Source organism: Melozone crissalis, unplaced genomic scaffold, assembly GCF_028551555.1.
Source record: "Melozone crissalis strain CALT ecotype California unplaced genomic scaffold, PUWL_Pcris_2 ptg000012l_1, whole genome shotgun sequence".
Classification (NCBI taxonomy): Eukaryota; Metazoa; Chordata; class Aves; order Passeriformes; family Passerellidae; genus Melozone; species Melozone crissalis.
The window spans coordinates 9,398,398-9,421,605 of NW_026535790.1; the positions used below are offsets into that span (position 1 = coordinate 9,398,398).

The 23,208-nt window shown below is 40.7% G+C and overlaps 2 protein-coding genes across 3 annotated transcripts; one reads left to right on the forward strand and one right to left on the reverse strand.

Moving 5' to 3' along the window:
• The first annotated feature begins 5,713 nt into the window (after positions 1-5,713).
• Positions 5,714-22,884, forward strand: METTL9 (methyltransferase like 9). 2 transcript variants are annotated; one of them, XM_054270936.1, is made up of 5 exons: positions 5,714-5,953; positions 9,467-9,657; positions 11,868-12,077; positions 12,516-12,700; positions 22,498-22,884. In XM_054270936.1, the coding sequence occupies exons 1-5, from the start codon at positions 5,780-5,782 to the stop codon at positions 22,701-22,703; spliced, it is 966 nt and encodes a 321-aa protein (XP_054126911.1). In that variant the 5' UTR covers positions 5,714-5,779; the 3' UTR covers positions 22,704-22,884. The 2 variants fall into 2 exon arrangements, with proteins under 2 accessions (XP_054126911.1, XP_054126912.1); XM_054270937.1 differs by having other exon boundaries at positions 22,501-22,884.
• Positions 15,619-21,744, reverse strand: IGSF6 (immunoglobulin superfamily member 6). Its single transcript, XM_054270938.1, has 6 exons — positions 21,678-21,744; positions 19,751-20,095; positions 18,744-18,850; positions 17,653-17,706; positions 16,979-17,062; positions 15,619-15,864 (listed from the first exon to the last, which is right to left on the reverse strand). Exons 1-6 carry the CDS (start codon positions 21,742-21,744, stop codon positions 15,826-15,828), a joined length of 696 nt encoding a protein of 231 aa, XP_054126913.1. The 3' UTR covers positions 15,619-15,825.
• Positions 22,885-23,208: the final 324 nt, after the last annotated feature.

The following is a 23,208-nucleotide window of genomic DNA, read 5'->3' on the forward strand; positions in this document are numbered from 1 at the left end:
ATATGGAACCAGTGCTTCTCCTGCTGAACCACAAGAGAATTCAGTAAGTTTTCCATGTGAGAGAGCAAAATTGCAAGATGAAACACAGTTTGAGCTGTTTCATTCAGTCTCTACAGACTGTGACTACATTCAACCTTAATGCTGAGCCTACACAAGTTTTTCCTAGTTCAGTTGCTTTCTGTTAATGGGTTTTATCCTTAATTACTTTATTTAAAGTAATTTCTGGTATCTAATGATTCCTGTTAACTCATTTGAAGAAAGGATGTGGCAGATCAGGGAAAGAGATCCCAACCCAGCACCTGGAATTCCAGGGAACTGTCTTTTCTGAAGCCTACTTCAGAAAAGGCTTCAGAAAAGGCTTCAGGTGGATTCATTTTGCCATGCTGATAAAATGGCAGATCTCTGCAGTTAATCTGGAAGATCTCAGTGGATCCATCCCTCATGGATGGCAGGGAGATAAAATTTAGATGGTGTCTAGCTGGCCAGTGTCAAGACAAATCTGACAGCTACCATGGGAAGAGCCAAGAGAATTAACTACCCTGTGAAAGTCTGTAAGGCTGAAGGAGAAAAGGATTCAGATGCTGTTCAGTGTTGTTCAGTATGGAAAAAGCTCAGGAAGTCCTCACTGGCTTTCAGAATCTCTGGTTGGTGGAAGGTCAGTGCAGTTTTCTGGCTTTAAATGGCAAAATAATTTTGAAGGTACGCTATAGATAGTGCCTTACAGAGAATGTCATTGTGGCAAGGACAGCATTAGTCTGTGGGTGTAGGTTCAGCTCTTGGACAAATGGAGGCACACACAGTTCCTAAACCAAGCTCTCCCTGTTCACTGGTGTTATGTTGGCTAACTCATTTGGGCTGTGACTATTTAAGTTAATTTATGAATCATCAAGTTGAAATTAGTTAATTTCTGATTTTTTCAATGAATCCTTTGATTTTTATAAAATAAATGGGTTTTGACCAAAATTTAGAAACATTGAGTCCTCTCTTCATTTCACACATTGTAATGATAAGACACATGAGCATGTTTACAGTGCTCCCATTTAATCAATATTATTCTTCCCCCAGTATATCCACAGTGTAATAGTGCAGTGATAAATACCTTTAGCATAATACAGTCACTGCATTTTTGTATTTTGTTTTGCCTGGGCAAACACAGTTTTAGTAGCACTTTCTTAGGGAGTGCCACTTGAAAATACAAGAGCATTGTGTGGATCCCAGTTTTAAAAGGCTGAGCAAGCTGATGTTCAAGGCTCTGCACTTACTGTGACAGGTAACTTGGAACAGAAAGGAGTGTAAGAAATAGCTTTGCATTTTGGTGGACACCAGCATAATTTAATGAAGTCTGAGATTTGAAATACCAGAGTTGAAAAAAAACATTCATTTGTGCCTTGACTTTTACATTTGCAGAGCAGAAATAACATCATTTCCTTGCCTTTTTTGAAGTGTGAAGTGCTTTCAAGGCGATGAATGAAAAAGAGGGAGATCATAATTAAATATTTAGAAATCCAAATGAATCCTTTGATAGAAATATGAAGATTTATGTTAAAATGTAAGAAGCCAGAACTGTGGTGAAGTTTGAAGTTGCCTTATCTGGTTTTTATCTGTCTTGTCAGAGACACTGTTGTCCATTTGCATTGTGCATGCTGTCAGCATTATGTGCACAGAGAGCATCACTTGTGTGCTCTGGGGATGGGTAAATACAAATAGCAGAGCAGATACAGCCTGGGTGTTTGGGGTTGGAATTTGAAAAGATTTCCTGCATTGGAGGTATTTATTTCATATCTGAAAGGCAGGAGTAGAAGTCAAAGGAATTTAAGTTAATATAATCTTTATTCGTTATATGAAACAGTCTTCTCCCTGACAGTTCCTTTAAAATGGTAATAACATTAAATAGTCTCTTTTTCCTTTATTGTTTCTGTATTTCCTAAATTTCCCATGCTTATCCTATCCTCATAGAATAGATCTTTGAAAATATACAATAAAATAACAGTATTGTACCACAAATAGGGTTTGTTAGGTGACTGTGTTAGTTATTTCTAATCTTATTAGAAAATAGTGTACAACTGGAAGAGTACCATGCTATACAACAGGAAATCAAATAAGTGGTTTTAAGAGTCAAAATTACATCAAGAATTCATTGGAATCATCAGAATTATTTTTTTCTGGAAAATATCTGGTAAAGTTTCCATTAATTTGCAGAAATAAGAAAGGAGTAGGGAGTGATATGACTCAAGCACTGTTGGAATAGGCTCTACAATCTGCTGCATCTCCAGAATTCTTACAGGAAATGTACATAATCAAAGGTTTCTAAGCAAGACAGTCTGCAGATAGGAGACATTAACTGTAGAATAAACCAGTTTAGAAAAAAATCTGAGAAACACAATTCAAATTATTTAATATGTAAAATATTAATAATTTCCCAGATTTATTATGCACTATTCTCCCATTTGTCTGTCCTATTTCCCTTGCTGTAAGGGCTGGAGAAATGTCTTTTAGAGCATCAACAGTCAATCCCAAAGAGGACTGGAAGGATGCTTTAAATTTGGGTGGTGGTCTTCCTCTGGGAATGAAGGTTGGCACTGTGCTGTGAGTGACATTGCTTATTCTCCATTTCTCTGGCACCCACTAAACTTTGTTATCTTCTGCTAAACGTACATGATTGGTTTGGGCTGTGAATCAAGGAAAGGATGATCAAAGGCAAAAGTTCAGTGTCTTACAACAGCTGGTTTCCCTGCTTTCTCTCCTTATTAGCCAGCAGTATCTGAGCTTGAACTCCCACTGCTGGAAAAATGTCTCCATTTAATCTGGATAATTTAAGAGTGTCTAAAATAGTCTCATAACTGATAAAGAGGCTAAAAGTGTGTGTATAGTATAAAATATGAAATGCTGTGGTAAGCTCAGAGGAGGAGAAATGTGATGCTTGAATCCCATTCTTAGAATTTCTCTATAAATTCTGAGAATATGGAACTTAATACACTGAATGAGTTTTATTTATTGAAAATCAATAAGCAGAAATGTCTGCTAGACTAAAAGGATGTTGTCCAATAGACACTAAAGAATGTTAGTCTAATATAGTGGTAATATAATATATGGTCAGTGATAGAGTGAAAATATTGAATAAATGACAGCAAAGCATATTTAATTTTAAGTGAGGAAAAATGATGTTTTGTGGAGCTGACATGCTCACTTCTGGTTTGGTGTTGTACCAAAAGACCTTCCCAGTCTCCTGCTGCCCTGAATTTGGAACTGCTCAGTAATTCATGGATGCTCTGTGTTGACATGGCTGGTAGGAATGTTTACATTTGGATCCAACTCCACAGCCTGATGGTGCTGTCAGGAAGACAAGCAGGAAGGGGAAGGAACACTTCAGATAAGGCACATCTCCACAAGTACTTCCAGGCACTTCCTGCCATAACTGAGCCAGCCTGGGGGGGAAAGGCTCAGTAGTGCAGGCAGGCAAAGGAATTCAGCTGGTTTGGTAAAGGAACACACAGCTGAGACTGGGGGGAGTCCTCCTGAAGGTCTGGGGAGACCCCACAGCTGGGATTCCTGGGTTACCTGTGGGGGAGAGGATTTCACATATCTGTGTTTACCTTAAAGACTCTTTCTGGTAATCCCTTCCTTGCTAATGTTTCAGTAACAGAAGGGAAAGTTGTTTTATCACTGCATTTGATGCCTTGTGAAGGCTGACCCAGAACAGAGACTGGATGGAGTTAAGGAATAATGTAGGGATTTATGAGGAGGCCTCAGTAAATCCACCTTGGGCAGCACAAGAGCTCAGCCAGGGAGAGCCCTGCTTTACCCCAGGTGAACCCAAAATGGTCACAAAATGCACGACCAGTCATGGGATCTCTCTATTTTATAAGTTCTGGTTCATTTGAATATTGGAGCTAATTGTCCAGTTACAGCTTTAGCTTATGAAGTCCCATCCTTCTTGTTTTTCTCTCTTCAGTCCACATTGTTTGTGCTCCTGGGCCTGAGATTTGGATCATTTGTCCTTGGTCCCCAGCTAGAGAAGGAATTGTTTGTCTTACCCACTCTGTGAAGAGAGCTCACCATCCCCTCATATGAAGCCCAGACCCACCCACTAAAGCAGTACAGAATCTTAAAAATATAAAAGCTAAAACCTGAGACATCACATTTTATTGGGAAAATTGAGGATTCACATCAAAGACTACACGAGGCTGTGCAGCCAGCCCTGAGCACACAGCAACAACGGCTGGGCTCAACCCTTTGGGATTGGGACCTTTTCTACTCCAGGGATTCAATTGATTATGGAAATTTTTGCACCAAGACAAAGAAAAACGCCCTCCAAACAGTGTTGCAGAAAGCAGAAAAAGTGATTCCAATATTTATATTTTCCCAGCAGACTAACTGAATGACAAACCCACAAAGGGTTTGCTGAGGTTGTCCAGCAGTTGGTTACAACTCCAGCAGCTTATATGCAAATGACTATAGATCAAAATTATTACCTAAATATGCATGAATAGTGAGTTCTTTATGGCTTGTCAAGAGAAAAATATGCTGAGTATACAACTACTGCATCAGAATATTAATGACAAATGTAACACTGGGTAGGAATTTTGAAAAATTCCATTAAAACACACCCAGGTTGTATGCTAATGATGCAAAGACAAAAGCTAGCAAATTTCTTGATTTATTTGGTATGCAATCAATTATCTGTATTTTTTAATGTGATAAAACCAAGATAAGTTTCCCTGTGAACAACATGTAACTAAGCTGAAGTAGTTTTGTTTACTGGTTTATAATATTGTGAGCAGATGTCTGTTTAAAAAGCAGCAAATTTATCTTTTGTCATTTTGGATTTTGATTACAAAGTTGTTTTATTCCTGGAGGGAAAAAATAAACTAGTCTGTCTATACAAATAAGAACAGGCATGGAAAGGAGAGTCTTAATCCCAAGCCAAATAAAAATAGACCAAAAAGGCATTCTAGCCCATCTAGCTATTGGAGAGAGAAAAAAACCCCAAAAAAACCAAACAGTCTTCAGTGGAAAACTGTCTAAAGCTCTCAAGTCAAAATCCTTCCTCAAGGGGGTTAAACATCAGTGAAAATGAACTGCACACAAAAATCCTCTGGCAATGTTCTGTCGTTGCTCTGGTTTTGCTGATTTCCCAGGACAGGCAAGGTTGGATGTGATCAGAGCTTGATCAAACGAGGTTCCAGGTAAAACCCAGGATCCCAGAGGGGTCTGGCTGCCAGTGCCACCCTGCTCATGACACGAAGGGGCTGGACCCGCCATCAAACCCGCTCTCAGGGCCGGCCCCGCTCTCTGAGGGCCCCTCACCATCAATGTTCGGGCCCAGCCATCACACCCGCTCTGAGGGCTGGGCCCACTCTCTGAGGGCTCCTCACGAGCGAGGCTCGGCCCGCGCCGCTCTGCGCACGCGCGGCTGACAGGGCGGTGCCGAGCACGTGCGCCAACGCCGCCGAGGCGGCCTCCCCCCTCCCGCCGGCCCTGGGCGGGGACGGAGGAGGAGCTCGGCTGAGGGGCCCGACCGAGCCGCCGCCAGCCCGCCCTGTCTGGGCCCTCTCCGGTTCGAACGCAGCGCGGCCCCGCCCGGCCATTGGCGAGGGAGAGGGAGGGAGCGGGTGTGCGCGCCAGGCCCCGGCGTGTCTCAGCCAAGGCGTCCGGGCGGGCCCCGCTGCCGCGGCGGCGCGTTCCGCCCGGAGCGTGTGCGCGGGCCCCGAGCGGAGCCGCCGCTGCCATGGAGCGGGGGGGCGGCGGCGGCGCGCGGGGCTGATCGCGCCCCTTCCCCATGAGACTGTGGCTGTGCTGGCTGGGCTGCTACACCCTGCTCCTGTGGGTGCTCAGGAGGACGATGTGGGCTGGCCCGGCCCGGTACCTGCGAAGCCCTTTATCCAGGTCCCTCTACGTGAATATGATGGGCAGCCACCGCCAGCCAGCCCCGGACGCCAGGGAGAACCACCAGGTACAACGGCGCTGCCCGCCCCTCCCTTCCCTTCCCTTCCCTTCCCTCATCGTGCCGGGCTGGGCGGCGGGGGCGGCTCGGGGACCCCCGATCCCCAGGGAGCTCCGCCGGGCAGGGGCGGGGGCTCCGGCGGGGGGGATCGGCGGGAGGAGCGGAGAGCCCGCTGCGGGCTGAGGGGGCAGCGGGCCGGGCAGCGCAGACAAAGAGAGGGAACTGCTCTGTCCTGCGGTGAGAAAGTTGCCGTGCGCCCTCCCTGCGGAACGCGCCGCCGAGCGCTCCCGGCGCTGCGTGCTCGGGGGGCGCCGCGGGGGAGGCGCGGAGAGCCCGGCGGGGGAACAGCGCCTGTCCCGCCACCCGGAGCGGGCGGGTCGGGGCCGGAGCTGCTCCCGGAGAGCGGCACCCCGGGTTCTTGACCTGCGCCCCTGGTTCTGGATGGGCACCCCGGGTTCTGGATGTGCACCCCGGTTTTTTTCAATGCACACACAGATCTTTGTCCGGTGAGCCTTGTGAGAGCGCTCCAGGGAAGTTTGCAGGTGCTGCTGGCGGGGGTGGGTTTGTAATCACAGAGGTGTTTGTAATTAGTACCGGTGCATCTAGAGGAAAACATAAAAAAGTGGGAAGCTGAGACTCCCACGAGGCCTTGGAGCAGTAGGGGGTGCAGACTGGGAATGAGTTGTTGCAATGTGATCTCACTGCGATAAAAGGTTAGAGCTGTGTTTGGGCAGTGTGGCCGCATGGGTCGGTACCTTGTGGAGAAGTTAGGGGCCGTGCCCTTGCAGAGCAATGTTTATGTGATAGATTTCATTTGGAATGCCTTCAGATCCGCACTATGTTCTGGCGAAATGCTGCTGAAAATCTGACAGGGGTTAGAAGGGCTAATAAAAAGTCTTAGTGCAGAAGGAGGCTGGCAGCTTAATCTAGGTTAAATATGCAGAAGCGAGCGAACGAAGATGTAGTATAAGCACTTGAGGACTGCTGTACAAAGGGAGACCATAATTCTTCCTGCTGATCCATTTCTGCAGCCTTCTTACTGCTCTGGGTGGACATCCAGAACCTTGTTGGGTGGATGCATCCCTGCAATTTAGTGCTTGTGGTCGGCTGTTGGGATTATTCAGGACATAAGTACAAAGAGGAGCAGAATTCAGGTTTACAGGAAGAACTTCCTTCTGGTGAACAAAGAAAACCTGAAAGTCTTTTGTGTTGTTAAAAGACAAGTCAGGGAAATTGTGGAGGTGCCTGTGTCATTCACAGGTGGATGGTCTTCAGTGGATAATCTTCATCTCTGTTTTATTTGATCTAGATTTTAAATGTAGGTATTGATTATTTAGTACATTCAGTAAGATTTATGGTTACTGAGTTTATGGGGTAAGGAAGGGTTGCATGTTCAGGCTGCTGGTACTTTGACTCTCTGTGGTTTTACTGACTTAACTAGTTGTATGTAAATTATTTAAAAGACTTTTTCATCCTTTTACTAATATTAGGCAAGAATTGCAATGTTTGTAATTTTTGTTATAACAAAGGTCTGTATACAGCAATCTGAAAATATATAAGAGATTGACACACACTGTCACTTAACTAGTGGCCTTTCATAAGTTGTATGTGGAGGAAAACAAAAGCAGTTTCTGTTCTGATGAAGAAGTTCTGGAATTAAGCTGGTTTTCACCTTTTTTTTTCATTTGAAATTTAGATTGGTGTTTTGGGAGGTTGTGGGTTTTTTGCTCTTATAATGTGTTGGAATTTCTGTTATTCACCAGTGTTATAAAGGTAGTTGTCAATAACCTTATTGGCAAGATTAACCATGAGGGATCATGGAATCATTGAACCATTAAGGTTGAAAAAGAGCTCCAAGATCAAGTCCAACCTTTGACCAAACACCACCATACCCACTAAACCATATTGAGAAGAAGAAATTGGAGATCTGTGAGCAACACCTCATTTTTGTAAACAAGCTTCTGTCAGTTGTCACCATCATCCTTCTGCCAGTGGTTATGTCGATATTTAGAAGTCTTAAAGACAGGAATTGTAGGACTGTTGTTTTTCAGTGGAGCTGCAGGTGAGAGTTCAGTGCAGAGCCCTGAGGTGGATGAGCTCAGGTGTGGTCATGCTGCTTATGGAACAAAGCCTCTGTTTCCCAAGGCTTTGTGAAGGTTTTCTTCTGGGTTGAACCTGGCAACACATTGCAAAAGGCAAATCACCTGGGCCACTCCAAACCTGTTCAGTGGAGTGAGGCAGCAGCCTTGAGAGTGGAGCTGACCCATCCCAGCCTGCTCCTCAGCTCCTTGGGATCTTTTGCCTCTGCCACTCTCTTGAAATTGGCTTCTGAAGGAATGGACAAAGTGCACAAGCTGCTGCTTTGGTGGTTTTTCAGGAGCCACTAAGGATTCCTTTTGGGAATCACTGGCCTATGCTGATTTGTTTAACAAGTGCTGAGCTGCAGTGAGAAGAGACCTGAACTGGTGAATCAGCAGTTTTGGGGATCCCTGTGCCAGGCTCAGAATCTGGGTTTCAGAGGAAAGGATCACTCACTTGTTCTGCCCAGCAGTGTGTTTGAAAGTACAGTCCAGAGCCTGATTCTGCCAGAAATGCATCATTGTGCAGGAGGTTTGCAAACCTCACCAGGCACGTTTGCTGCTCAGCTGAGAGGCCTTGGGGTCTCCCCTCTCTGCTTTGGGCCAGTGTTTGATGGAGCCCCTGTCATGAATGTGGCACAGGGGCCCTGGGGCACTGTGTGCTCCCCTCTGCTGCTGGCACTGCACACACTGCAGTGACAATCCTGTCCCATTGCAGTGATGATTCCAAGTTCCACTGTGTCAATGCTGTGTAAACCTGCCTTCAGTGAATGTTCCTCTCCCAACAAGGCCAACAAATGTGATGGGATCAGGGTTTGAGCACATGTGTGTTAAATCTTTGGGGAGTTACCCCAGCTGACAGTTTCTGTCCTTCCATGTGCATTTTTTACAAGGTTCTGCTGAAACTCTACATCTCACTTTAGGATACTTAAAGCTCCATATCTGCACAATGAGCACATGCAGCCAGATTAAGGAACATTAGGGAAGATTTAAGAGAGAGATGAGAAGGTGTTGGCTGTAGAGAATAATTCTTAATGGTAGAATGTAGAAACAATGGCTTTTTATGAGAAGGACTGGCACCAACTCCATGTAAATGTAGGAGAGTGAAAAATAATAGTGATATTCTTCATTAGAAAGAAATTTGAATTTTTTTAATACAACTTTTGTCTATGTTGGCTTTCTAGGGAATTTACCTTGTAGATCTCTTCCAAGTAAAGGGTAATAATTAAGACAAAATTAAAACCACTGTTTCTTAGCAAGCAATCAGTCCTTGCTTTGTTACAATTCTAAGTTAATGTAACCCTGAAGTTTGTTGGAAAGACTGTAGGAAAAGCTGAATTTTTGCATTTATGAAATTTGGTAATAATTTTGTATGCATTAATTTTGACTACTTCTGGGCTTACATTGCTGAACTTTTAAAATGATCCTTTATCTCTTTCTCTAGTGGTATGTGTGCAACACTGAACAGTTGTCTGAATCCCTTCAGCCTATTTTTGTCCAGAGTTACCTTGACCAAGGAACACAGATCTTCTTAAACAACAGCATTGAGAAGTCAGGCTGGCTGTTTATCCAGCTCTACCACTCTTTTGTGTCCTCTATTTTTAGCCTTTTTATGTCTAGAACATCTATCAATGGGTAAGTGAAAAGTCAATCTTGGGTAAGCTAAATACAGTTTGGATTTAGAGTTTTCAAGTGTTCAGCCCTACCTCTTGATTGGCCAGCTTTTCAAAATGTGAAATTTCCCTTTGCTGCTCTGTCAGATGTGAAACACCCTCCTGTGTTCATCATTCCCAGCCCTCTTAGTGGTGAACACCATTTCCAGTATGGGGGGACATAGGAGGTAATACAATTAATACAAGGCAGTCAGAGGATTCTAATTGCATTTTATAACAATTACTTGTGTTAATTTTCTCCTAAGAGAGTGTTCTTTGTGTCTCTTCCCTCAGCTTTCTTCCCCCCTCCCACCTTGCCCTTTCCCTGCTGCCATTTTTCTCAGTTACTGTTGTGATTGTGCTGGTGGCTGTATCCAGACTGTTCTGTATTGTACCTAAAACTCTTCCTGCTGGAGAGTGTTTACTGTCCATGGCAAATCATGGCACATTTCTAAACACTGCAAAGCTGGCCAAGTGCTGTGCCTGGTAACACAAATGTGGAATATTGTCCTTTCTCTTATTCCCTGAAACAATTCCACCCCAATTTGTGTGTAAGCTGCCCTGGAACAGATGACTTCTGATGGAGCATGTTTGGCTTATGAACCATCAGCAAAGCAGGAAAACATAATAGAAGAAAGCTGATAAAACAGCATTCTTCTATTCTTATTGCACCAGTTCCAGGAGAGTTTGACTGCTCATGGGTGCTTTAGTGTTTTTTTTCAAACAAGGCAGGGCTCTTTTTTGCTCCCCTTACCCTATTCAGACACATTTAGTAGCATATCAGCTTTGACCTTATGAAAAATGTATTTTGTTACATTTAGCCAATTTCTCCAGTATCCCCACCTCTGCACCTGCTACATACTTCTGCACAGTCTGATACAAAATAGGAGCTGTCTAGTGGGGGTAGAAAAATAGTCTTTTTCCTTATTTTCTACTCAGATGACTTTATGAGCTTCCCTGTGGTGTTCTTAGTTATGTGTAGCTTTATATAAAGGTTCCTTTGGTCTCTTCTTCCTTTCTCTTCCATTTTTTTTCAAAGGCTCTTCAGGGCTTTGAATAACACCTCATAATGCTGTTAGGAATAATAGCTATGAGCCAATTATACAGTGTGGACTGACACATGTGTGCTGCAAGGGGGCTCTACTTAAATTGGATGTAGTGTTTTTATTTTTATACATTTGATATCCTGCTTAGTTTCTTCTCTATGACTTTGTATACTCTGTCCTTTTTGTTTCTTTGGGTTTTAGTAGTCAGCCTTTCCTAGGCCAGCTCCTTTTCACTTTTTTTATTCTTTGAGTCTTTTTGTCTCTGTTTACCTTTTTTCCTCTTTGCTTTTTTTTTCCTGTTCATTGTCTTTAAGTTTAACCTGCTATCCAGCAGGAGTTTAAAGAATAGTATTTATCTACCTGCAGTCTGTTAGTGACCAGTTCTTCTTCCTCTGCCTGTTCTTGTAGCTGTTTCATCATTGAATTCTGCTGTGGCAGCTGGAACGTGTCACTGTGTAGTCTTCAAACAGTTATGGGCGGGTATGGCATTGACTTGATCCATAAGGAATCCAACTGTCACCTCTACCCAATTCCTTAATGAGTTGTCTATTTTCTGTTCCACAGCTTTTCATGTTGAATGCAGGATCTGCAGACAGCAGCAAAAGCCATTGTAACATAGAATTTTAAAAATCTCTTTTGCCCCTCCAGCAGTGTTACCCCCATGCTTTCTTTAAATCTGTTTTCTGTCTTCCCTCCTCATTCCACATCCTATTCCTCATTCATTGTGCATACTTCTGTGTCTGCAGCCATTTTATTTCCTCTGTTATTTCATCCTGTTGGTTTTTTTTAAGGTATGTAGCAGAGATTCAAATCTGCAGATGTGACAAATAAGGTTCAGTCTTTATCTTTCCTTACTCTTTCTCTTCCCCCCCTTTTTTTTTAATGCAATCATTTTCTTGAGGTGCACCCCATGAGCTCTTCCTTACCTAATCAAATTCCTTCTGGAGTCTTAACCACTGTAACTGCATGTGGCTCTGTGTTTGATCTCTTACAAATGCAAGGCAAGTTGAACTGGATTTAAAATTTATCTGAGCAGTGACCTTGTCTACTATTATGTATGACTGGTTCCTGCCAAAGCACATTCTGAATTTCTTCACTGCCTGTCCTATTTGTACAAAATTGATCATTCCTTGTTTTTACATTTTAGGCTGCTGGGAAGAGGCTCAATGTTTGTGTTTTCCCCAGAACAATTTCAAAGACTGCTTAAAATAAATCCTGAATGGAAATCCCACAGACTTCTTGATTTAGGGGCTGGAGATGGAGAAGTCACTAAAGTTATGAGTCCTCACTTTGAAGAAATCTATGCCACTGAATTGTCTGAAACGATGATATGGCAGCTTCAGAAGAAGAAATACAGGTATTGACTGAATAATTCCTACATCCTTTATATCAGAAATTACAGCAGGCAATCTATTTGTAATTTAACGAATGTTCAGCATTTTCAGTCAATTCCTTTATTGTTTGATTGTTATGCAAAAGGTTAGCCTGGTACAAAAGCAGAAAACCAAACACATGTGATGATCCCTCTTACCAGTGTTGGTTTTTGTCTCCTTTATTACCTGATGTTTATCAGACAGTGTAAAGGTTCATAGGGCTGGACATGCAGCCATGCTGATCATTGATTTAGTTTCCTTTTCCAAAAGAGCAGAAGGGATCAGGTCTGTCTCTTCTCTAAATGGTTGACCTTACCTGCGCTATCAACACATCCACAGGGAATTTTTCTCTTCAGTAGTTGTGTCTGAAATCAGCTTGTTTTTATTTAACAGATTGTATCTCTTTCTCTTTCCTTTCCCAGGGTGCTTGGTGTAAATGAATGGCAGAACACAGGATTTCAGTATGATGTTATCAGCTGTTTGAATTTGCTGGATCGCTGTGATCAACCACTGACTGTATTAAAGGACATTAGGAGTGTACTGGAGCCAACCAGAGGCAGAGTCATCCTAGCACTGGTTCTGCCTTTTCACCCCTATGTGGAAAATGGTAAGTGCACAGATTAACAGCTCTTTAGGCAGGTAAAGAAAACATTTGTAGGATCTAGTTTCCCAAATTAAGTGTTTCATAAAAGACATGTTTGTATTTGATTTTTTACTAATAACTAGTAGAGGGCATGTTCAGAAGTATGAAATCATAGGTAAATAGGCCACATGATGTAAGCTGTTTTGTTAACTCCACAGAATACATTGTTGACACCAACAAAAAGCTCAAATATTGAAGTCACAGATCCTGTTTTGCAAGTTTACCACATTTCAGTTTGTTGTAGCAACTTAGGAAAACTGGTCTCTGATTAGGGCCCTTTACCCCAGCTCTCTAGTGACCAGTTGAGCAAAACCCCCAGAACTGTCTAATGCTGAGTAGAGCCATTCAGGTCAAGCTGTTTCAAGTGTTCCAGATGAATCCCACCTAAAAATCCATAGAAGGATAACTTTCACTTTCCAGCATGAGGTCTCAAAGTAAAATATGGACTCCTACAAATACAAAGTATCAACCACTATTAATACTGTATGAATTTACATTGTACTAGTAACAGGAATAAAAAAGTAAAATTCAGTGCCAAAATTATTTACCCTACTTGGAATTTAAATAAATATATCAGATTTTCAGATGAATCTGTCCTTATGACTAAACTTCTAAAGAGACTAGGAACCTCTTTACATGCCTGTGATTGTGGATTCAGGTTGAAGCACCCTGAAGGTGGTTTGAATTCCACGAGGCTGATGTTCATCAGTCATTGTTCTGGTTCTCCTTGAGTGTTAAGACTTGCCTGTGGGGAGGCATGGATGCCCAGAAAATACAGAACTAATCATGTTCTGGCAATCACAAATGCATCAAACTGAAGGGAGAAAAATAAGCATAAGAAGGAATGCCATCAGGTGAAGAATTACTATAATACAGTATTTGAGCTTGTAATTTTGTAACTATTTTGAAAAGTAGAGTGTCTTAAATTAGTTTTGGTATTTTACTCAGGCATCTGTAAAGTATTTCAAGCATATTTGGTTACAACTTGGTGTTCCTATAATATGGAACAATATGGCTTCTCCTTGTAGAAATCCTTTGCCACTATTTGCCACAATTATGGATATGGGCCCATATGAACTGTTAACAGTGCAGGTTAGCACACACAAAAGTTACACCTTTCCCACTAAAGATTAATTTAACTGTGGGCTAAAGAAACAGACAGTTAGCTGCCAGACTGTCTTCATGATGCAAAAACCATTTTAGAATTTCGGTATTTTCATTCAGCTGTTCTACATGATGCACTTTAAAAATAGATATGTACATATGTTTTGTATATAACAAAATTATACTTGGAACATTCAAAGAGGAGAACATTCCACAGCTCAAGTAACTTCTAGCAGCAGCTCATTAAAACCAGCTTGGACCCATGTAGTGAAACTTTTTAATTTTGTAGAGGGAGAACAAATGGAAAAGTGTTGGGGCAGGTAAGGTGTTTGATCCAGTGATAATTCCATAGATTGAAGTGGAGAAATTATTTTAATCAAAATGAGATATATGGGTTATTACATGCAGTATAGTGGGATGGCAATGGTGGAAGCTATGTGAATAACATAAAACCTGCCCTAAGAGAACAAAGCAAGGTGGAGAAGAAATTAAAATACAGATCTGTGCTCACTGTTTGTGGAATGACAGTGACACCTAGAGTCCAGAGGAGCTCAGTCATAAATTCTCTCTGGGGCTTTCCAGTTTTATTTCAACATGCAGGACAACCAGGAATGCAGTTACTGCAGGTGTCTAACCTGGCAAGAGAGCCTGATGAATCATCAGGCATTAGACCAGTCACTAAGAACAAGTACTACCACAACTTCATTTTTAATAGGTGTCTCACAGAGTCATATAAGAATCCTTTGTATTTCCTAATATAGGCAGAAAAAGTCATTATTGGGTAATACATGACTGGACTGGTGTAAGTTTCTCTAAAATAAAAATGTCATGCCATACTTCAGAAGTAGTGAACACTGGGAGCCTGGGAGTGTGAAATTTCCTTGTTGAGTGTGTTAATATCCTTGTAATGGATTGACAGGGATGAGAAGGCACAGGTGTGTATTCTGTCCACCTTAAATACTATTAATTGAGCTGGAAACACAGTAGTGTGTGAGATGGACCCTTGCTTTGTCTCACTTGTCAGTTCTCATCTTGCAGAAGTGAGAAATGCCACTTCATTTGTTAGACAAAGCCTTGCTTTATTTAAATTATGGTAAAAGATGCAGCTGTTCTTTAGAAAGGAAAATGCCTGATACCAGCAGGTACCTTGTAAAAGTGCTGATTTTGCAGATTGGCTAGGGTAGTAACTGCTGAAAAAGGTACTTAAAAAGTATACTGGATAGTGTGGTTCTTTTTTGTGCTTGTGTCCATGTTGAACAGGTCTGTAAAGGCAAAACCTGGTGCTCCAGGTATTCCTGACTTGGGATGCTGGGACTGGGAGATGGGGGTTGTCAGCCTAGCAGGTGAATTTTAGTATTGGAGGAGCGGTGTTTTCACAATGACAGTTACTTTCCTCAATAGGTTTGGAAGATGCTCCCATCCCAAATGAGCTTTTCCAGGATAGTGTGTGTGTGTTTATATTGTCAGTGTTTTCTGCTTGCCTGTCTAATACACAGGTTTTGCTCTGTTTAAACTCTTCTAAGGCTCATTTACTGTTGGTCTGTAAATGTTACATCAATAACTACCCCATTAACATGAGCAAATCCAGAATTTCACCCATGAAACGAGTTTATTTTCTGTTGCTGTCAATTGTCAAACATCTTTCACATCCTGTTTTATGTAACAGGAATACATAAAAGTTTTATATAAAGAGAAAAAAAAAGAATTAAATCTAAAGTAAAAATAAATCATCAGCAGTTGTCTTAGAAAGATGAAGTCTTTTCTCAGGGTTCTTGGAAATGAAAAATGGAATATGTAACACAGATGTAAGGTATAATGCACTTGGTTCTGGTGATCTGTTTAGAAAATACTCCTGAAGAACACTGCCCTGCAAGGTTTTCTCCTCTTCCTTTAAAGCAGAGAAGTCTGTGAAGAAGCTTAAACTTCCTCACCTGCTCCTTTGCATGCAGGAGAACTGTTGAACAAATCTCAAGTGCTGCACGTGCTCATCTGTTCTGATAAACAGTGTCATCTTCCAAATCCTCCTAGGGACAGAAGTGTTTTGTTATTGAGGTGATTTTTTTTTAAGTAAAGGCAGAATTTCTTTTTTGAGGCAAATTCCATCCCTTTAGTGTTTCAGTAAAATCCTTTCTCCCCTCTTATGCAGTTGTTTTTGTCCATGTGGTATCTACAGTCTTCAGAACATGTTTCTTATCCTGTTGGCTTTTCCTAATCTCCAGGGAGCACAGGGGCAGTAAAACACAGCCCATATTTTCATATCTGATGGTCAAACCAAAGACCAGGTCATGTCAGCAGGGACTGAAAGGCTTTAAAGGGATAATTACACAGGAAAGTGATTGGAGCTGTATGGAAATAAATGAAGTGAAATGTACTGACTTTGGCTTGTGTGTCATTTGGTTCCTCCTTGCATCTCTGAATGATCTCTGTGCTCAGAATAGGAAAGAATTAACATTGTTTCTTCAAGAGAAGCAAGATTTTGAAGCAATTTTCTTTGCTTGCAAATATGTGTGATTTCTAAAGTTGTGTAGTTTGGTTTTGTTTGTTGGGGTTTCTTTTAATAATTTACATGACGTGTAAAATTATTGTCATATAAGACTTAATGGCTTAAATTTAGAATGCTGAAATAAGTTGTGTGGCTTTACCCAGTGATATTGAATACTTAGTTTAGGCTCTGTGTGTTGGAGGAAGGGAAATACCTTTAAATATATCACAGAGCTTTTGTAATAGTTTTGTTATGTTTCTGTCCCCTGCTCTGGGTTAGTGGAGCAAGAGGAGCTGAAAAAGCAGTACTTCAGTACTTTTCAAATGTAACCTCCTGAGAGCTCCAGGCATTTTACCAAACTGTACAGAACCAGACCTCTTCTTGGCAAAATGCAAATTTATGGCAGTTCTAATTTTAAATGTACAAGCATACATTTAAAAAGGGGTGTGTGTGTGTATATACACACACACACATGTATAAATATATGTAATTGTATGCATCTGGCCATTTAGAATGCTTTATAATGTCCTTGACTGTCACTCAGAATACTTTTTTTACATCTCTATCAACTTTAAAGGAAATAGATACAGTAAACTCCTAAAACCTTTTGGTTTCTCTTTCCCCATAAATTTAGGTATTGGTGGGTGGATACTCACAGGCTGTTGTTGGTGTTGAGCATATCTCTGCTTTTGAAGCTCTTGAGCAATTGCTTGAAAAATTTTTCGGCCACTATTTATTTTCTGCAAATAATTTAAAATATTTTGATTCAGTGCAACATTTTGAGTTGGAGAAAACATCTTTTTCTACCTTTTCTAAATTAGGTTTTTTACCTGGATATGTCTTTGGGATTGTTACTAAGTAGCATGTTAAAAACATGCAGTTTGGCAAACAAAGGTTTTTTAATTACATTATTATTACATTACTTAACATATACACCTTTTTTAATGGCTCTTTAAATGCATGGATTCTGATTTTCATACAAGGATATGTAGTGGTGGAGGGTGTTGTTGATTGATAGTAAAACCTGTTATTGTCAGATGTTTGAACAAAATCTACTTAAAACCTGAAGGAAATAGTGTGTTAGAGATGGCCTTTACAGAGATTAACTTTACCATGCATCCAGTGTGTTAAAAATAAATTACCTGATTTGCTAAAATTAGTTAAATATAAATTGATAACTACTTTTGTACAAATCGAAAGTGAAGCCTTAGCAGCTCAGATGTCTCTTTAATGGAATCATCAATTAATCACAAATTTGATGCCAAATATACTTCAAAAAGACAAGAAGAAGCTCTGAGTCACAGACAAAGCAAATAACATGGTAACATACACAGTTCTCTGTTGTTTGGTCTTTGCCACTTTTCTTTTGCAGCTTTGGTTTTAACTGGAGGGAGGGAAAATAAACGAAAAAAAGCAATTAAAATACAAGATGAGAAGTTAGCAGAGTAGTTAAAATTGTTGCCCTTTTGCAGTGCCAGTTTGTAGGTAAGTGTTCACTAGATCAGCTTATACCATTGGAAAAAACAGAGAGATTTTCACATGTGAAGCCTTTTTCAGTTTCTGGTAGTAGATACTGCAAATGTTTTTGCTTTGAGCATGGGACCTGCTTGAAACACTACTTAATTCTCAAAAATAAACCAATGGCATCACAGATCCACTTTTTCCCCTGAAGAAGGCTTGTTTAATTTTTCCCACTGTATTTTTCACTCTGTACCTTCACTTCTAAAGAAAAACAGAAATGAAAAAGCCAGTCCTGTCTTTATGCTCAGACAGTAATCACTACAGGAAAGAATCATTTTACCATATCATACCAGTAAGGACTGTGAAGTCCTGATTCTCCTGTCAAAGTCTCATTATCATGTAAAGATTCCTGTTGTAGCTCTGTTTTTATCTAAACACAAATTTTGTTCTAGATTTAAAAAAAAACCCGACAATTACATAACTGTTAACCATGTGCATTTTAATGGGTTTGTTTCTGTAAGCATAAAAATTTTTCCAAGTCTCTGATATTTTTAAATTTTACTAAGGTTTCCCTCTGTACATCTATGAAGAGAATCAGTAGACAAGCGAGGTCAGTCTGCAGTAACTTTACTGCAGCTCATAAATACTTTTACATGAATTTAAATTATTATACTTTTACTGGAAGTTTATACTCTCAGGATAATTATAATTTCAGAATACCTTTTATTTTAGACACTTTACTGAAGAAATTAAATGTGGTTCCTGTTGAGAGTCCAGGTATGTGCCACACAGGAGTTCACAGATGTGTGTGTGCAGCACATGGACTTCAATCAACCTCCTCTTTAAAACTCAACCATAATAGTTATGAAAGTTAGAAATGTGTTTTTATTCCCCTTATGGAGATGTTAAAACTGCATGGATTTACAAATGAACAAAACCAGAAAATCACTCTGAGCCTACCTTGTAGACCACAAAGGAAATGAGCACAGCAGAGCTGTACAGGAACAGTAAGGTTGAAGCAATGATCATGGAGATGAGTTTTCCATGGCTGGGCTGCTTTCCTGATCCTTTATTAAAAATGAGTGTTAGAATAAAGGGCAGTTCTGATTCACTTAATTTTTTTAAGACTCTGCATTCCAACCCCCTTTCTCTGAGGAATTAAAAAACCATCTACCAGCAATATTTTTCTGGGTAATTTTCAGTCTAAATTCCTAAATGAGATCATTTTCCTTTTGTTCATTCATATGTTTGCAAGGGCAATGGAGACCTGTTAGTTTTGATTACAAACCTTTCCTATAGGGGTAGAAAGAGAATGGCATCCAGTGTTCTGTTCCTGTAAAGGTATATCTGAATAAAGCTCATAGACTTCTGTTCAGAAATGGAATTAGAGAAAGGAAGGAATATAAAGAAAGTAATAATCCAACTGAGTGTTTCTGGGTTTTTTTTCTTTTTCTATTTCAGGCTTGTAAAACTGAAATGTTACTAAAGTTTCATCACTTTCTTAACTAGAGGCAAGTGATACAAAGGTTTGGAGCATTTTTCTCAGGCTGCCAGTGTGAATCCCCAGGTCTGAGGCCCTGCACTCTCTTGGCAACTTCTACTAAATGTTGGTTTCTCTACTTCCTATTTTCCAGTAGATACTTCTTTCTGACAGCCACAAAAGTCTTTCTGTAAGAGGATGTAGAGTGTGGTTAGACAGCAATAAGTGCAAAACTTCTTTCTTTTGTAGAACTCTAGAGTCATCTTTATCATATGACAGAACAGCCTAATTAGCAAACGAGGTTGAGATGCTTATTTGTGGAATCCCTCTGGTTTTACTAATAACATCTTAATATAGCCATACTACTCCTAATGGGTTTGTTGGTATTTCCACCTTAAATGTCATTCTTGAAAGTATAAAGAGAGTATTTAGAAGATATAATTTATTTCTTCTAAGATGCTTCATTAAGAAGGAATAATCAACTGACCTGTTACTGTTAGTACTGTTCCATCTCCTGTTTGTTTAGAAAGGGGTGACGAGTCTGAAAATGCTATTCCACAGATATAAACAGCGCTGTCATCTTCAGTCAGATCTTTTATCTGAAGTAAGATGTTGTTTCCTGCTGAATGTACTTTATACTTCTGATGATCTGTGCAGCCAGGAGTACACAAACCCTGATGTGTGTTAGTTAAAAAGCGAAACCACAGAACTTCAGGTTGGGGTGAGGAGCACCCAGAGGCAGAGAAGGAGCAGGGTAGGGACACGTTCATGTAGGAGTCAGCCTGCTGAAACCTGGGCTGGGCCACAGTGACTTGGCAGTGACCTGCAACACCTGCTGGGAGGGAACAGTTGGTGATGGGAGGGACAACTAGAAAACCAGGTACAGTCTGAAAAGAAAAAACAGCTGCTTTTGGTTCATTCAAGGAAAGGCGGGCAGAAAGGAAGAAAACAACTGTGTTTCAAACTTGAAATTATTAAGGTTGTTTGTTTTTAATAGTTCCTATAGCTTGCACATGTGCTCATTTAACACTTTTATCTACAGGGTGATATGCTTGGCTTTCTGTTTTTTGACAAAATAGAGAAGATTGATAGATCCAAAGCAATGTGAATGTTTCCTTTGGCACTGGAGAAGAGCAGAAGAATACTTTGTGCTGTTTCTAGCCTGAGATGTAGTGCTGCCTGTTTGTGGGGGTACTGGCCAGTGGGGGTGGGTGTTGTGGGACATACATGCAGTTGCTCAGGGGAGCAGTTCTGCAGGGCTTTCTCTCTCCTCCACTGTTCCTGGTCTGAGTCAAACCAGACAAGCTGAGGGCAGGCAGTGGAAATGTCATAAATCAAGACATTTATAATTTAGCAACTTCATAACATTGATTAGAATTCACAATAGTTCCTAGATATTCTTCCACTTCATCACATATATTGACTCTGGGTTTCTAAGAGTAATAGTGCTTGTTAGTCCTGACATTTAAAAATGTGTGCAGAGAAAACAAGAAGGTTAATCAGAGAAGAGCATTCTAATTAAGGAACTAAAATGTGTGGTTTAGTATGACTAGTCTGGAAGATTTTTTTTTAAGTTTTTATTGAAATCCATGTGAATTCTGTGTTAATATATTTAATTTTATTCAAATAAATTATGTAGTTACTTAAACTATGGCATTGAGCTTATTGCAGTGAGAATAAAGGTAGTATCTAAATAAAATCCTTTTCTGCTTGCCAGAAAATAACAAACTAGAAGATAAATAAACTGACATCTCTTAGTGTACTGCTGAGACACAATTTGTAAACCTGCCCATGGTGAACAATTAGCATTGTCCCTTCACCATTTTTCTCACTAAATTCAATCAGAGTCAGTGGCTGTGACTTCTACAGGAATAAAGTGAAACTGATTCTGTGTCAGGTCCATACCAGAGCCATTCCACAGCAGCTACAGCAAGCTGAAGATTCTAAGTTGTGGGTGTACTTGTACCCTATGTGATGAAAGGCAGTAGCTTGTGCTTCTGCAGCTGATCCCTTCTCATTTCCACCTTATCCAGGGGCTCTGGTGTCCTTGCGGAGCAGAGCTCCATGGCCTCCGGTCACAGGTGCTGCCTGCTGGACTTCCCAAACCCTCCACCCAAACACAGTGCTCTAAAACCAGGCTGCTGCTGGAGTGTTCCAAGCAGGAAACTGCAACAGGATTTGACCCAGAAATTACAAGTTACAGCAGCGTTTCAGACTTTTGGAAGAAAAAGGCATTTGCTAGCAATTGTGTACTTTGGGAGTTATATGACAACAGCAGAAATTAACCTGATTTTCAGCAAAACTTTTCACTGCTTTTCTTTTGTAGCTGTGCTGCAAACCATAACCACAAAATTCTCAGTCTTGTTTAACTGCTGTTAAGTGAGAAAATGTAAGAAATTTTTGGAAAGTCTTACCAGCACCATACAGGATCCAGTCAAATGCCAGCATTAGCACGTTTTTAAATTTGTTGAAAGATGCCATTTCTTGTATCTCTGTGGAAATGACTCTTCTTGAAGGAAGAGGAACTTAGGAAATGTTTGGATTTGCAGAACTGTCTTAATCACAAGATATAGAACTTCCTGTTTAGAAGGGTGTTTACTACTGCATTTAGCAAACTGGTTAAAGGTACAGACCAAACAGAAAGCTTTTGTTTGTTGTGGATGACATTACTTGGAAAATGAGTGAAGAACTTGAAATTTTGAATTCCTGAGAGTTGTACCTATAATCCTTCAGATTATTTCATTGGATATAACAAATAACAAGACATTTTCCAGCATGGTAACATCAGCTTCTTAATTGTATATGACTCTAAGCAGCCTTTAGCAGATCAGCTGGTAGGTGGCCACTGAAGGCACAAAATAGCCATCCACTGTCATGGGGTGATCTGCTGGTGAAAGCCTCACAGCAAATCATAGTTGTCAACTTGCTGAGTCTAATTACTGTAATTACCTCTGTGCCTGTCTGCTGGACACCAGCCTCACTAATGGCAGTTACCTTTTAGCCACTCCTGGCACTTCTAGTTTAAAAATGTAACAAAAGATAACCTTAAAGAAGCTGCTTTTGAACAGCAGGGATAAACTGGAACTGATCTTGCAACAGGTCTATGAGTGGTGTGGCAACCTCCTGTGTGGAGTGGAATGAAACATAATTAGTGTAATTATGCTTTCTGTAGGAAAATGCAGCACACAATAAAGTTTTCTTTATAATTGAAACAAAACTGTTCTGTTCTCTCAGTAGGTGGCAAGTGGGAAAAGCCCTCAGAAGTTTTGGAAATCAAAGGGCACACTTGGGAAGAGCAGGTGAACAGCCTGCCAGAAGTTTTCAGTAAAGCTGGTTTTGCCATCGAGGCTTTCACCAGACTGCCCTACCTCTGTGAAGGTGACATGTACAATGACTACTACGTGCTGGATGATGCTGTCTTTGTCCTCAAGCCAGTGTAAGCCTGGGTGAAGTAAAGCTCCACAATCTAACCCAAGAAGCAGCCTCTGAAAGAGGATTTTGATTTATGGTTACTTAAAGGGAGGGAATTTTGAGATTGTCATGCTAAATAAATACCATGTAAGAAATTTAAAGGCCAAAATAATAATGTATTTCTTTGTAGTGTGATTGGGGGGGGGGGGGGGGGGGGGGGGAAGAAAAGGTTGTTTTTTAAATGGACTCCTCAGCTGAGTATTTCTTTTTTACCAGCTCTTAAACCAACATTGCAATCTGCAATCCAGCAGCAATGGGGAATATTTTTTTATAATTACCTGCAACAGGGATCATATCCAAACAAAAGCAATAGTCTTTATAATGGTGAAACTGACAGTGTGAACTGTTGTGAAAGAAATCAAGCAAAATATGGCAATAAAGTTATCCATTCACTTCAAGCCTTGTTAAATGAAACTGTTGAAATGGATAATCTTCCATGCTAAGTTACTTTCTCTCTTACTGTCATTCTTCACG

Excerpts from the sequence above, each read along its gene's own strand:
- METTL9 (XM_054270936.1), top strand. The coding sequence starts at position 5,780 with ATGAGACTGTGGCTGTGCTGGCTGGGCTGCTACACCCTGCTCCTGTGG. Across the intron at positions 5,954-9,466 it reads ACGCCAGGGAGAACCACCAG|TGGTATGTGTGCAACACTGA; the intron begins GTACAACGGCGC and ends CTCTTTCTCTAG. Across the intron at positions 12,701-22,497 it reads TCACCCCTATGTGGAAAATG|TAGGTGGCAAGTGGGAAAAG; the intron begins GTAAGTGCACAG and ends CTGTTCTCTCAG.
- IGSF6 (XM_054270938.1), bottom strand. The coding sequence starts at position 21,744 with ATGGCATCTTTCAACAAATTTAAAAACGTGCTAATGCTGGCATTTGAC. Across the intron at positions 20,096-21,677 it reads CTGGATCCTGTATGGTGCTG|GTGTTGCAGGTCACTGCCAA; the intron begins GTAAGACTTTCC and ends CCCTCCCAGCAG. Across the intron at positions 17,063-17,652 it reads ACCAAACAACAGAGAACTGT|AAAATAAATAGTGGCCGAAA; the intron begins GTATGTTACCAT and ends AATTATTTGCAG.